This window comes from Panulirus ornatus, chromosome 40, assembly GCF_036320965.1.
Source record: "Panulirus ornatus isolate Po-2019 chromosome 40, ASM3632096v1, whole genome shotgun sequence".
Lineage (NCBI taxonomy): Eukaryota > Metazoa > Arthropoda > Malacostraca > Decapoda > Palinuridae > Panulirus > Panulirus ornatus.
In genome coordinates this window covers 8,672,349-8,684,848 of record NC_092263.1, presented here as the reverse complement: position 1 = coordinate 8,684,848, position 12,500 = coordinate 8,672,349, and the positions used below count along the sequence as shown (strand labels likewise).

At 52.7% G+C, this 12,500-nt stretch overlaps 1 protein-coding gene across 3 annotated transcripts in view; it reads right to left on the bottom strand.

Annotated features, from left to right (window-relative positions):
- Positions 1-12,500, bottom strand: part of IP3K1 (inositol-trisphosphate 3-kinase-like protein) — a 426,052-nt gene that overhangs the window by 98,941 nt on the left and 314,611 nt on the right. The window contains exon 1 of one of the 3 annotated variants that reach the window (XM_071685416.1): positions 8,865-9,189. The exons of the other annotated variants lie outside the window; for them this stretch is intronic. Coding sequence (XP_071541517.1) covers positions 8,865-9,083 — 219 coding nt within the window. The 5' untranslated portion in view covers positions 9,084-9,189. Of the gene's footprint in view, positions 1-8,864; positions 9,190-12,500 lie in introns of those variants that run through there. 3 annotated transcript variants of the gene reach the window in all.

Genomic DNA, 12,500 nt, shown 5'->3' with positions numbered 1-12,500 from the left:
ACACACACACAACACACACCACACACACAACACACCACATACACACACACTACACACACAAAACACCCCACACACACACACATTCACAAACACAAAACACACCAACACACACACAACCCAAAACACACAACTACACACACATACACACACACACACACACACCACACACACACACACACACACACCCCCACACACACACCACAATACATACACCCCACATAATACACACACATACACACACACACACACACAATACACACAAAACATACACACACTAAACACACACACCACACCACACACATACACACACACACACACACACACAAAACTTTACATACACACACACATACACACACATACAACACACACACACACATAACACACACACACCACACATACACACACACACACACATACACAACACAACACCACACACACACCCCAAAACAAACACCACATACACACACACACACACACATACACACACACACACACACACACACACACAACACACACACACACACACGTGCACACATGTTCCACATCATGAGAGCAGACCCAGCGTGAGGGACCACGAGCAACATGGTCGTGTCGTCAACATGTGCAGGTCAACATCACGTCAGGCAGGCAGGTCAAGTCTACAGAGGGATTTGTCGTCACGTACATGTGTGGCCTCCTGCACGTGGCTCACGTGGTCTGGGCTCGTGCCAGTCCACGTGCAAACCTGTTGATGGTAGGGGGGTCACAGGTCAGGGGAGAGAGCGTTGACACAGGTCAGGGTCAGGTTGACACGCCAGGTCAATACCTGACACAGACACACATGCAAGACACATGACCTGCAATGTGTGGACACCGTACGTGGACGTCATTAACACTGGCCATTACCATCACCCACTGTCGTCACCCACCTACCAACCCCTACCCCCCACCACCTCAACACACCTACCCACACACCCCCCTACCACCCACCACTACCACCCACCCACCTACCACACTACCTACCTACTACCAACCACCTACCCACCTACCAACCCACCTACCCACCTACCTACCAACCTACCTACCTACCTACCTACCAACCCACCTACCCACCTACCAACCCACCTACCAAACCCACCCACAACCCCCCCACCCACTAACCTACCTACCCTCCCCCCTACTACCCCTACCAACCCACCTACCACCCATCCCCACCAACCCACCTAACCCACCTACCAACTCACAACCCACCTACCAACCACCTACCAACTCACCTACCCACCTACCAACCCACCTACAACCCACTACCTACAACCCAACTACCACCTACCAACCACCATACCCCCCTACAACTCACCTACCCACCTCCAACCCCCTACCCACCACCTACCAACCCACTCCCACCCCCCACCACTGCAACCCACCCACCCCCCACCCACCCCCTACCCACCCAAACTACCACCTACCAACCACCTTTCCCAACCCCCTACCAACACCTACCCACCCACCTACCTACCCACCCACCTACCCCCCACCCTACCTACCCCCACCCCCTACCTACCAACCCACCTACCCACCTAACCACCCACCTACCAAACCCCACTACCCACCCACCCACTCACCTACCCACCCACCCACCCTGGACACACCACCATGGCAGCCCCCCCAGGTCACAGCCCCCCCAGTGACCTGTGGGGGCTGTGTACACACACGTGTCTCGTTCATGTGGTGGGTTATCCACATTGTGAGCAGGAAGGTCATGTGGAACACCACCTCTCCACCACCCTCGCTGTCAGCCATGACGTCAGCAGTGGTAATTCCCTGTCCCATCGTTAACACGTTCTCGAACATTATGAAATGACACTGATGACCAAACTACCAGCACACACACCCCCTGGGGAATCCCACCTGGGGGGGGGGGGTTGCTACAACACAGGTGTGTACACACACACACACACACACACAACACAGGGGGAGTGTGTACACACACACCACACACACACACAACACAGGGGGAGTGTGTACACACACACACACACACACACACAACACAGGGGGAGTGCGTGGGTACACACACACACGCAACACTACACACACAGGATGTGTGGCGGCGCGCCCCCAGGGGCAATAACGGGTTCCACACGAACATAAATAACACAGTAGAAATATATTTTCTCTTTAGACTTTCACATGTGTTCTAGTAGAACAATGTTGAACACACACGAGGGAGAGTGAACACACACACACACACACACACAACACACATACACACCACACACACACATACACACACACACACACACACCACACAACACACACACACACACACATACACACACATACACACACACACACACACACACACACACACACACACACACACACACACAGGTATGTTATCAGTGGTCATCATCGGGATATCCCAAGTCTGAAATCATGACAAGTTAATTTTATTTCAATATGTGTGAGCCACATGATGTGTTACCTCTCTCCCCCCCACACATGTCTTCCCAGGCAGGTTACATGTTGTGTGTGAGCCACATGATGTGTTACCTCTCTCCCCCCCACCCACACATGTCTTCCCAGGCAGGTTACATGTTGTGTGTGAGCCACATGATGTGTTACCTCTCTCCCCCCACACATGTCTACCAGGCAGGTTACATGTTGTGTGTGAGCCCCATGATGTGTTACCTCTCTCCCCCACCCACACCATGTCTTCCCAGGCAGGTTACATGTTGTGTGTGAGCCACATGATGTGTTACCTCTCTCCCCCCCACCCACACATGTCTTCCCAGGCAGGTTACATGTTGTGTGTGAGCCACATGATGTGTTACCTCTCCCCCCCCCCACACATGTCTTCCCAGGCAGGTTACATGTTGTGTGTGAGCCACATGATGTGTTACCTCTCTCCCCCCACATGTCTTCCCAGGCAGGTTACATGTTGTGTGTGAGCCACATGATGTGTTACCTCTCTCCCCCCCACCCACACATGTCTTCCCAGGCAGGTTACATGTTGTGTGTGAGCCACATGATGTGCTACCTCTCTCCCCCAACACATGTCTTCCCAGGCAGGTTACATGTTGTGTGTGAGCCACATGATGTGTTACCTCTCTCCCCCCACACATGTCTTCCCAGGCAGGTTACATGTTGTGTGTGAGCCACATGATGTGTTACCTCTCTCCCCCCACACATGTCTTCCCAGGCAGGTTACATGTTGTGTGTGAGCCACATGATGTGTTACCTCTCTCCCCCCCACGCATGTCTTCCCAGGCAGGTTACATGTTGTGTGTGAGCCACATGATGTGTTACCTCTCTCCCCCCACACATGTCTTCCCAGGCAGGTTACATGTTGTGTGTGAGCCACATGATGTGTTACCTCTCTGCCCCCACACATGTCTTCCCAGGCAGGTTACATGTTGTGTGTGAGCCACATGATGTGTTACCTCTCTCCCCACACACATGTCTTCCCAGGCAGGTTACATGTTGTGTGTGAGCCACATGATGTGTTACCTCTCTCCCCCCCACACACATGTCTTCCCAGGCAGGTTACATGGTTGTGTGTGAGCACATATGTGTTACCTCTCTCCCCCCCAACACATGTCTTCCCAGGCAGGTTACATGTTTGTGTGTGAGCCACATGATGTGTTACTCTCTCTCCCACCCCCTAACATGTCTTCCCAGGCAGGTTACATGTTGTGTGTGAGCCACATGATGTGTTACCTCTCTCCCCCCACACATGTCTTCCCAGGCAGGTTACATGTTGTGTGTGAGCACATGATGTGTTACCTCTCTCCCCCCACACATGTCTTCCCAGGCAGGTTACATGTTGTGTGTGAGCCACATGATGTGTTACCTCTCTCCCCCCCACACATGTCTTCCCAGGCAGGTTACATGTTGTGTGTGAGCCACATGATGTGTTACCTCTCCCCCCCACACCACATGTCTTCCCAGGCAGGTTACATGTTGTGTGTGAGCCACATGATGTGTTACCTCTCTCCCCCCCCACACACATGTCTTCCCAGGCAGGTTACATGTTGTGTGTGAGCCACATGATGTGTTACCTCTCTCCCCAACACATGTCTTCCCAGGCAGGTTACATGTTGTGTGTGAGCCACATGATGTGTTACCTCTCTCCCCCCACACATGTCTTCCCAGGCAGGTTACATGTTGTGTGTGAGCCACATGATGTGTTACCTCTCTCCCCCCCACCCACACATGTCTACCTAGGCAGGTTACATGTTGTGTGTGAGCCACATGATGTGCTTCCTCTCTCCCCCACACATGTCTTCCCAGGCAGGTTACATGTTGTGTGTGAGCCAATGATGTGTTACTCTCTCCCCCCACCCACATGTCTACCTAGGCAGGTTACATGTTGTGTGTGAGCCACATGATGTGTTACCTCTCTCCCCCCCACCCACACATGTCTTCCCAGGCAGGTTACATGTTGTGTGTGAGCCACATGATGTGTTACCTCTCTCCCCCCCACCCACATGTCTTCCCAGGCAGGTTACATGTTGTGTGTGAGCCACATGATGTGTTACCTCTCTCCCCCCACACATGTCTTCCCAGGCAGGTTACATGTTTGTGTGTGAGCCACATGATGTGTTACCTCTCTCCCCCCACACATGTCTTCCCAGGCAGGTTACATGTTGTGTGTGAGCCACATGATGTGTTACCTCTCTCCCCCCACCCACATGTCTTCCCAGGCAGGTTACATGTTGTGTGTGAGCCACATGATGTGTTACCTCTCTCCCCCCCACACATGTCTTCCCAGGCAGGTTACATGTTGTGTGTGAGCCACATGATGTGTTACCTCTCTCCCCCCACACATGTCTTCCCAGGCAGGTTACATGTTGTGTGTGAGCCACATGATGTGTTACCTCTCTCCCCCCCACACATGTCTATCCCAGGCAGGTTACATGTTGTGTTGGTGTTTCCAGTATTGTGTTACCGTTACTACCCTGAGCCATGGTCAGGTGACGCACCATACCTTACCTCAAACCTAACTGTACCAACAACTTGGTATTATTATTATCTACAACCAAAGTATTATGGTTCCAGGTTGTACCAGAACTGTGCATCAGTCTCTGTGTAACCATAGCGCTATGACCTCAACTTCCACAAGAACTATGTCTCAGTATTCCAGGAACCACACAACTGTATCTCATCTGTGTCTTTACTTAGGTGTCTCTTTACTTATGTGTCTCTTTACTTCTGTGTCTCTTTACTTATGTGCCTCTTTACTTATGTGTCTCTTTACTTCTGTGTCTCTTTACTTATGTGTCTCTTTACTTATGTGCCTCTTTTCTTATGTCTCTTTACTTATGTGTCTCTTTACTTATGTGCCTCTTTACTTATGTGCCTCTTTACTTATGTGCCTCTTTACTTATGTGTCTCTTTACTTATGTGTTCTTACTTATGTGCTCTCTTTACTTATGATATGCTCTTTACTTATGTGTCTCTTTACTTATTGTGTCTCTTTACTTATGTGCCTCTTTACTTATGTGTCTCTTTACTTATGTGCCTCTTTACTTATGTGTCTCTTTACTTCTGTGTCTCTTTACTTCTGTGTCTCTTTACTTATGTGTCTCTTTACTTATGTGCTCTTTACTTATGTGTCTCTTTACTTATGTGCCTCTTTACTTATGTGTCTCTTTACTTATGTGCCTCTTTACTTATGTGTCTCTTTACTTCTGTGTCTCTTTACTTCTGTGTCTCTTTACTTATGTGCTCTTTACTTATGTGTCTCTTTACTTATGTGCTCTTTACTTATGTGTCTCTTTACTTCTGTGCCTCTTTACTTCTGTGTCTCTTTACTTCTGTGTCTCTTTACTTATGTGCCTCTTTACTTATGTGTCTCTTTACTTATGTGCCTCTTTACTTATGTGTCTCTTTACTTATGTGCCTCTTTACTTATGTGTCTCTTTACTTCTGTGTCTCTTTACTTCTGTGTCTCTTTACTTATGTGCCTCTTTACTTCTGTGCCTCTTTACTTATGTGTCTCTTTACTTCTGTGTCTCTTTACTTATGTGTCTCTTTACTTATGTGTCTCTTTACTTCTGTGTCTCTTTACTTATGTGTCTCTTTACTTCTGTGCTCTTTACTTATGTGTCTCTTTACTTCTGTGTCTCTTTACTTATGTGTCTCTTTACTTCTGTGTCTCTTTACTTCTGTGTCTCACACCTCACCACGCCACACCACACCTCACCACGCCACATCCCCAGCCAACCTTGGCTCCAGAACTTGAGGTAAATCTTGAATCGACAAGGTCCACCTTCTGGTGGTCTTCTACCTTACCAGCAAGTCCAGGTTACCTGTACAGCGCCACTAGTCCCAGTTACCTGTCCAGGTGTTACTTATTGTCCCTGGTACCTGTACCTGGTGACTTAGTTCAGTACCTGTACCAGGTGACTAGTCCCAGGTACCTATACAAGCCACTAGGGTACCTGTTACCAGTTCACTAGTCCCAGGTACTTGTTACCAGGACCCTAGCCCAGGTACTCTGTACCAGGTGTTACTAGTCTTCAGTGTACCTTATACCAGTGCTCTACTAGGTCCAGGTTACCTATACCAGGTGACTAGTCCCAGGTACCTATACCAGGTGACTAGTCCCAGGTACCTGTACCAGGTGACTAGTCCCAGGTACCTGTACCAGGCTAATAGTCCCAGGTACCTGTACCAGGTGACTAGTGCCAGGTACCTATACCAGGCCACTAGTCCCAGGTAACTGTACCAGGTGATAGTGCCAGGGTACCATACCAGGCCATATGTCCAGGTCACCTGTACGGTGATAGTCCAGGTACTATACCAGGCACTATTCCCAGGTACCTGATACCAGGTGACTAGTCCCAGGTACCTATACCAAGCCACTAGGGTACCTGTACCAGGTCACTAGTCCCAGGTACTTGTACCAGGCCACTAGTCCCAGGTACCTGTACCAGGTGACTAGTCCCAGGTACCTATACCAGGCCACTAGTCCAGGTACCTATACCAGGTGACTAGTCCCAGGTACCTATACCAGGCCATTAGTCCCAGGTACCTGTACCAGGCCACTAGTCCCAGGTACCTATACCAGGCCACAGTCCAGGTACCTGTACCAGGCCCTAGTCCCAGGTACCTGTACCAGGCCACTAGTCCCAGGTACCTGTACCAGGCCACTAGTCCCAGGTACCTGTACCAGGCCACTATTCCCAGGTACCTGTACCAGGCACTAGTCCCAGGTACCTATACCAGGCTACTAGTCCCAGGTACTGAGACTAGTCCCAGGTACCTTACCTAGTCCCAGGTACCTGTACCAGGCCACTAGTCCAGGTACCTGTACCAGGCCACTAGTCCCAGGTACCTGTACCAGGCCACTAGTCCCAGGTACCTGTACCAGGCCACTAGTCCCAGGTACCTGTACCAGGTGACTAGTCCCAGGTACCTATACCAGGCCACTAGTCCCAGGTACCTGTACCAGGTGACTAGTCCCAGGTACCTATACCAAGCCACTAGGGTACCTGTACCAGGCCACTAGTCCCAGGTACTGTACCAGGCCACTAGTCCCAGGTACCTGTACCAGGTGACTAGTCCCAGGTACCTATACCAGGCCACTAGTCCCAGGTACCTGTACCAGGCCACTAGTCCCAGGTACCTGTACCAGGCCACTAGTCCCAGGTACCTGTACGTACTCAAGCCTAGCAGGCTAGTCCCAGGTACCTGTACCAGGCCACTAGTCCCAGGTACCTGTGCCAGGTCACTAGTCCCAGGTACCTGTACCAGGCCACGGTCCCAGGTACCTGTACCAGGCCACTAGTCCCAGGTACCTGTACCAGGTGACTAGTCCCAGGTACCTGTACCAGGCCACTAGTCCCAGGTACCTGTACCAGGCCACTAGTCCCAGGTACCTGTACCAGGCCACTAGTCCCAGGTACCTGTACCAGGTGACTAGTTCCAGGTACCTATACCAGGTGACTAGTCCCAGGTACCTGTACCAGGCCACTAGTCACAGGTACCTGTACCAGGCCACTAGTCCCAGGTACCTGTACCAGGCCACTAGTCCGAGGTACCTGTACCAGGCCACTAGTCCCAGGTACCTGTACCAGGTGACTAGTTCCAGGTACCTATACCAGGCCACTAGTCCCAGGTACCTGTACCAGGCGACTAGTCCAAGGTACCTATACCAGGCCACGAGTCCCAGGTACCTGTACCAGGCCACTAGTCCAAGGTACCTGTACCAGGCCACTAGTCCCAGGTACTTGTACCAGGCCACTAGTCCCAGGTACCTGTACCAGGCCACTAGTCCCAGGTACCTGTACCAAGCCACTAGTCCCAGGTACCTATACCAGGCCACTAGTCCCAGGTACCTGTACCAGGCCACTAGTCCCAGGTACCTGTACCAAGCCACTAGTCCCAGGTACCTGTACCAGGCCACTAGTCCCAGGTACCTGTACCAAGCCACGAGTCCCAGGTACCTGTACCAGGCCACTAGTCCCAGGTACCTGTACCAGGTGACTAGTCCCAGGTACCTGTACCAGGCCACTAGTCCCAGGTACCTGTACCAGGCCACTAGTCCCAGGTACCTGTACCAGGCCACTAGTCCCAGGTACCTGTACCAGGCACTAGTCCAGGTACCTGTACCAGGCCACTAGTCCCAGGTACCTGTACCAGGCCACTAGTCTCAGGTACCTGTACCAGGCCACTAGTCCCAGGTACCTGTACCAGGCCACTAGTCCCAGGTACCAGTACCAGGCCACTAGTCCAGGTACCTGTACCAGGCCACTAGTCCCAGGTACCTGTACCAGGCCACTACCCTGTGTCAGGCTCGACCCTAACCTGACCACCTGGAGTTACCTGGTCCCGGGTGGGGGGAGGGGGGGCCTTGTACCCCCAGGGTAATGACGTACCTGACCTACCACCGGTGATGGTCTCAGCTTGGCCACTAGACTGGTAGTGGTGGTAGTGGTAGTGGTAGTGGTGGTAGTGGTGGTAGTAGTGGTAGTGGTGGTAGATGTGGTCTTCCAGGGTAGATGGAGGCTCCAGGAACCACAGCAGCACCAGCTGCAGACCACCCGACCTCCTCCTCCTCCTCCTCCTACATACACACGCCCCTTCCACCACTTCATGGTGGCCGCCCACACTCAGCAGCCGCCCACGCCCACACTCAGCAGCCGCCCACGCCCACCTCAGGAGCCAGACTCGTGCAGGGAGGCTGCCTTCCCTGCCCCACGCCCCCTGCACAATCAGACCTGGCCTGTCCTCCACCACACACAACCAACTTACTTACTGACCACATATTTTGGCTACAATCATGGGAGGGGGGGGGGGGGCGATGATGTCTGGCACGCGCGCGCGCCACACACACACGGGGTCGCCATCTTAGCAACGACCAAGTGGTGATTGAGGGGGGGGGAAAGGAGGGGGGGAAGAGGGAGGGGGAAGAGGAGGGGGAAGGGGGAGGGGGGAAGAGGGAGGGGAAGGAGGGAGGGGAAGGGATGGGGAAGAGGGAGGGGAGGGGAAGAGGGAGGGAGGAGGAGGGGGAAGAGGGAGGGGGAAGAGGGAGGGGGGAAGGGGGAGGGGAAGGAGGGGGGGAAGAGGGAGGGAGGGGGAAGAGGGAGGGGAGAGGGAGGGGAAGGGGATAGGGAAGGGGAGGGAGGGGGAAGAGGGAGGGAGGGGGAGGGGGAAGAGGGAGGGGGAAGAGGGAGGGATGGGGGAAGAGGGGGGGGAGGGGGGGAAGAGGGAGGGGGGGAATGGGGAGGGGAAGAGGAGGGGAAGGGGGAAGGAAGGGGGAGGGAGGGAGGGGGAAGGGGGGGGGGAAGAGGGAGGGGAAGGGGGAGAGGGAAGAGGGAGGGAGGGGAAGGGGGAGGGGGAGGGAGGGAGGGGACGAAGATGACGACCACGCCTATGAGATGGGGCTGGGCGGGGGGGGAGGTGGTTGGGTCACAGGCGCACCACACAATCTACTGTCTAGCCCCCCCCCTCTCACCGAACCTGACGTAACCTTGCAATGAATGCACCAGGGGACCCCCCTTTCTTTCCCCTTTTCCTGGTGTCTTTCTGTTTCCGCTATCCCTCCCCCAGCCTGCCCTGCAAAGTTTTTCGTTGTTTGGTTCCCCACCCCACCCTCACCCACCCCATCCCAACCCCCCGCCCCCCACACCCCCCCCAACCAGGACAAACGGAACAAAAGGGGGGGTTGACCCAACCCCCCCCCCTACAACCCCACTAACACCAAACCCCACACTACACCCCAACCCCCCACACACGAAACAGGACAACGTGAAGGATGTGTGAGGATGGCTCTCTCCTCTCTCTCTCTCTCTCTCTCTCTCTCTCTCTCTCTCTCTCCTCTCTCTCTCTCTCTCTCTCTCTCACTGTACACAGGTAATCACAGATATGTTTATCATCTAATTACCTTACCACCATGATCAACATACGTCAGCTGCCGTCATGCTGTAACGCTATTATTACAGTCCCGTCAACCCACACAACCCACCCACAACACAACCACCCACAACCCACCCACAACCACAACCCACCCACAACCACAACCCACCCCAACCAACCAACCCCCACACCCACCCCCAACACAACCCACCCACAACCACAACCCACCCACAAACCAAACCCACCCACACCCACAACCCACCCACAACCACAACCCACCACAAACCCACCCAACCACAACCCACCACAACCAAACCCACCCACAACAAACCACCACAACCACAACCCCCACAACCACAACCACACAACACAACCCATCCACAACCCACCAAGAGTGTGTCAAAGTAAACATACACACACACACACCACACATATATATAATATATAGATATTTATATATATATATATATTATATATATTATATTATATATATTATATATGTGTGTGTGTGTGTGTGTGGTGTGTGTGTGTAAGGAGCATATATGCTGCTCTTCATATACTTTGATAAACAAGAGAATATTGACCACAACCTCCGCGAGAGACTTGGGCATCGAACCCGGCTCTTCTTCCCTCTCGCATCACACAGCTCAACCTTCACACAACCTCAAAATTCAGCTCTCGTGCTGACCGATCACTCCACACGTACCTAATACTCCACCACGTACCTAACACTCCACCACGTGCTTAACACTCCACCACGTACCTAACACTCCACCACGTACCTAACATCCACCACGTACCTAACCTCCACCACGTGCTTAAACACTCCACCACGTACCTAACACTCCACCACGTACCTAACACGCCACCAGTACCTAACACTCCACCACGTACCTAACACTCCACCACGTACCTAACACTCCCACCACTGAGCTTATACACTCCACCACGTACCTAACACTCCCCCACGTACCTAACACTCCACCACGTACCTAACACTCACCCACGTACCTAACACTCCACCACGTACCTAACACTCCACCACGTACCTAAAACACTCCACCACGTGCTTAACACTCCACCACGTACCTAACACTCCACCACTTTACCTAACACTCCACCACGTACCTAACACCCCCTCCATGTACCTACACTCCACCACGTACCTAACACTCCACCACGTACCTAACACTCCACCACGTACCTAACACTCACCACGTACTAACACTCCACCACGTACCTAACACTCCACACGTGCTTAACACTCCACCACGTACCTAACACTCCACCACGTACCTAACACCACCATGTACCTAAACACTCCCCCACGTACCTAACACTCCACCACGTACTCTAACACTCCACACGTGCTTAACACCCCACCACGTACCTAATCACTCCACCACGTCCTAACACTCCACCACGTACCTAACACTCCACACGTACCTAACACTCCACCACGTACCTAACACTCCACCACGTGCTTAACACTCCACCACGTACCTAACACTCCACCACGTACCTAACACTCCAAAACGTGCTTAACACTCCACCACGTACCTAACACTCCACCACGTACCTAACACTCCACACGTACCTAACATCCACCACGTACCTAACACTCCAAAACGTGCTTAACACTCCACCACGTACCTAACACTCCACCACGTACCTAACACTCCACCACGTACCTAACACTCCACCACGTGCTTAACACTCCACCACGTACCTAACACTCCACCACGTACCTAACACTCCACCACGTACCTAACACTCCACCACGTGCTTAACACTCCACCACGTACCTAACACTCCACCACGTACCTAACACGCCACCATGTACCTAACACTCCACCACGTACCTAACACTCCACCACGTACCTAACACTCCACCACGTACCTAACACTCCACCACGTGCTTAACACTCCACCACGTACCTAACACTCCACCACGTACCTAACACTCCACCACGTACCTAACACTCCACCACGTGCTTAACACTCCACCACGTACCTAACACTCCACCACGTACCTAACACGCCACCATGTACCTAACACTCCACCACGTACCTAACACTCCACCACGTACCTAACACTCCACCACGTACCTAACACTCCACCACGTGCTTAACACTCCACCACGTACCTAACACTC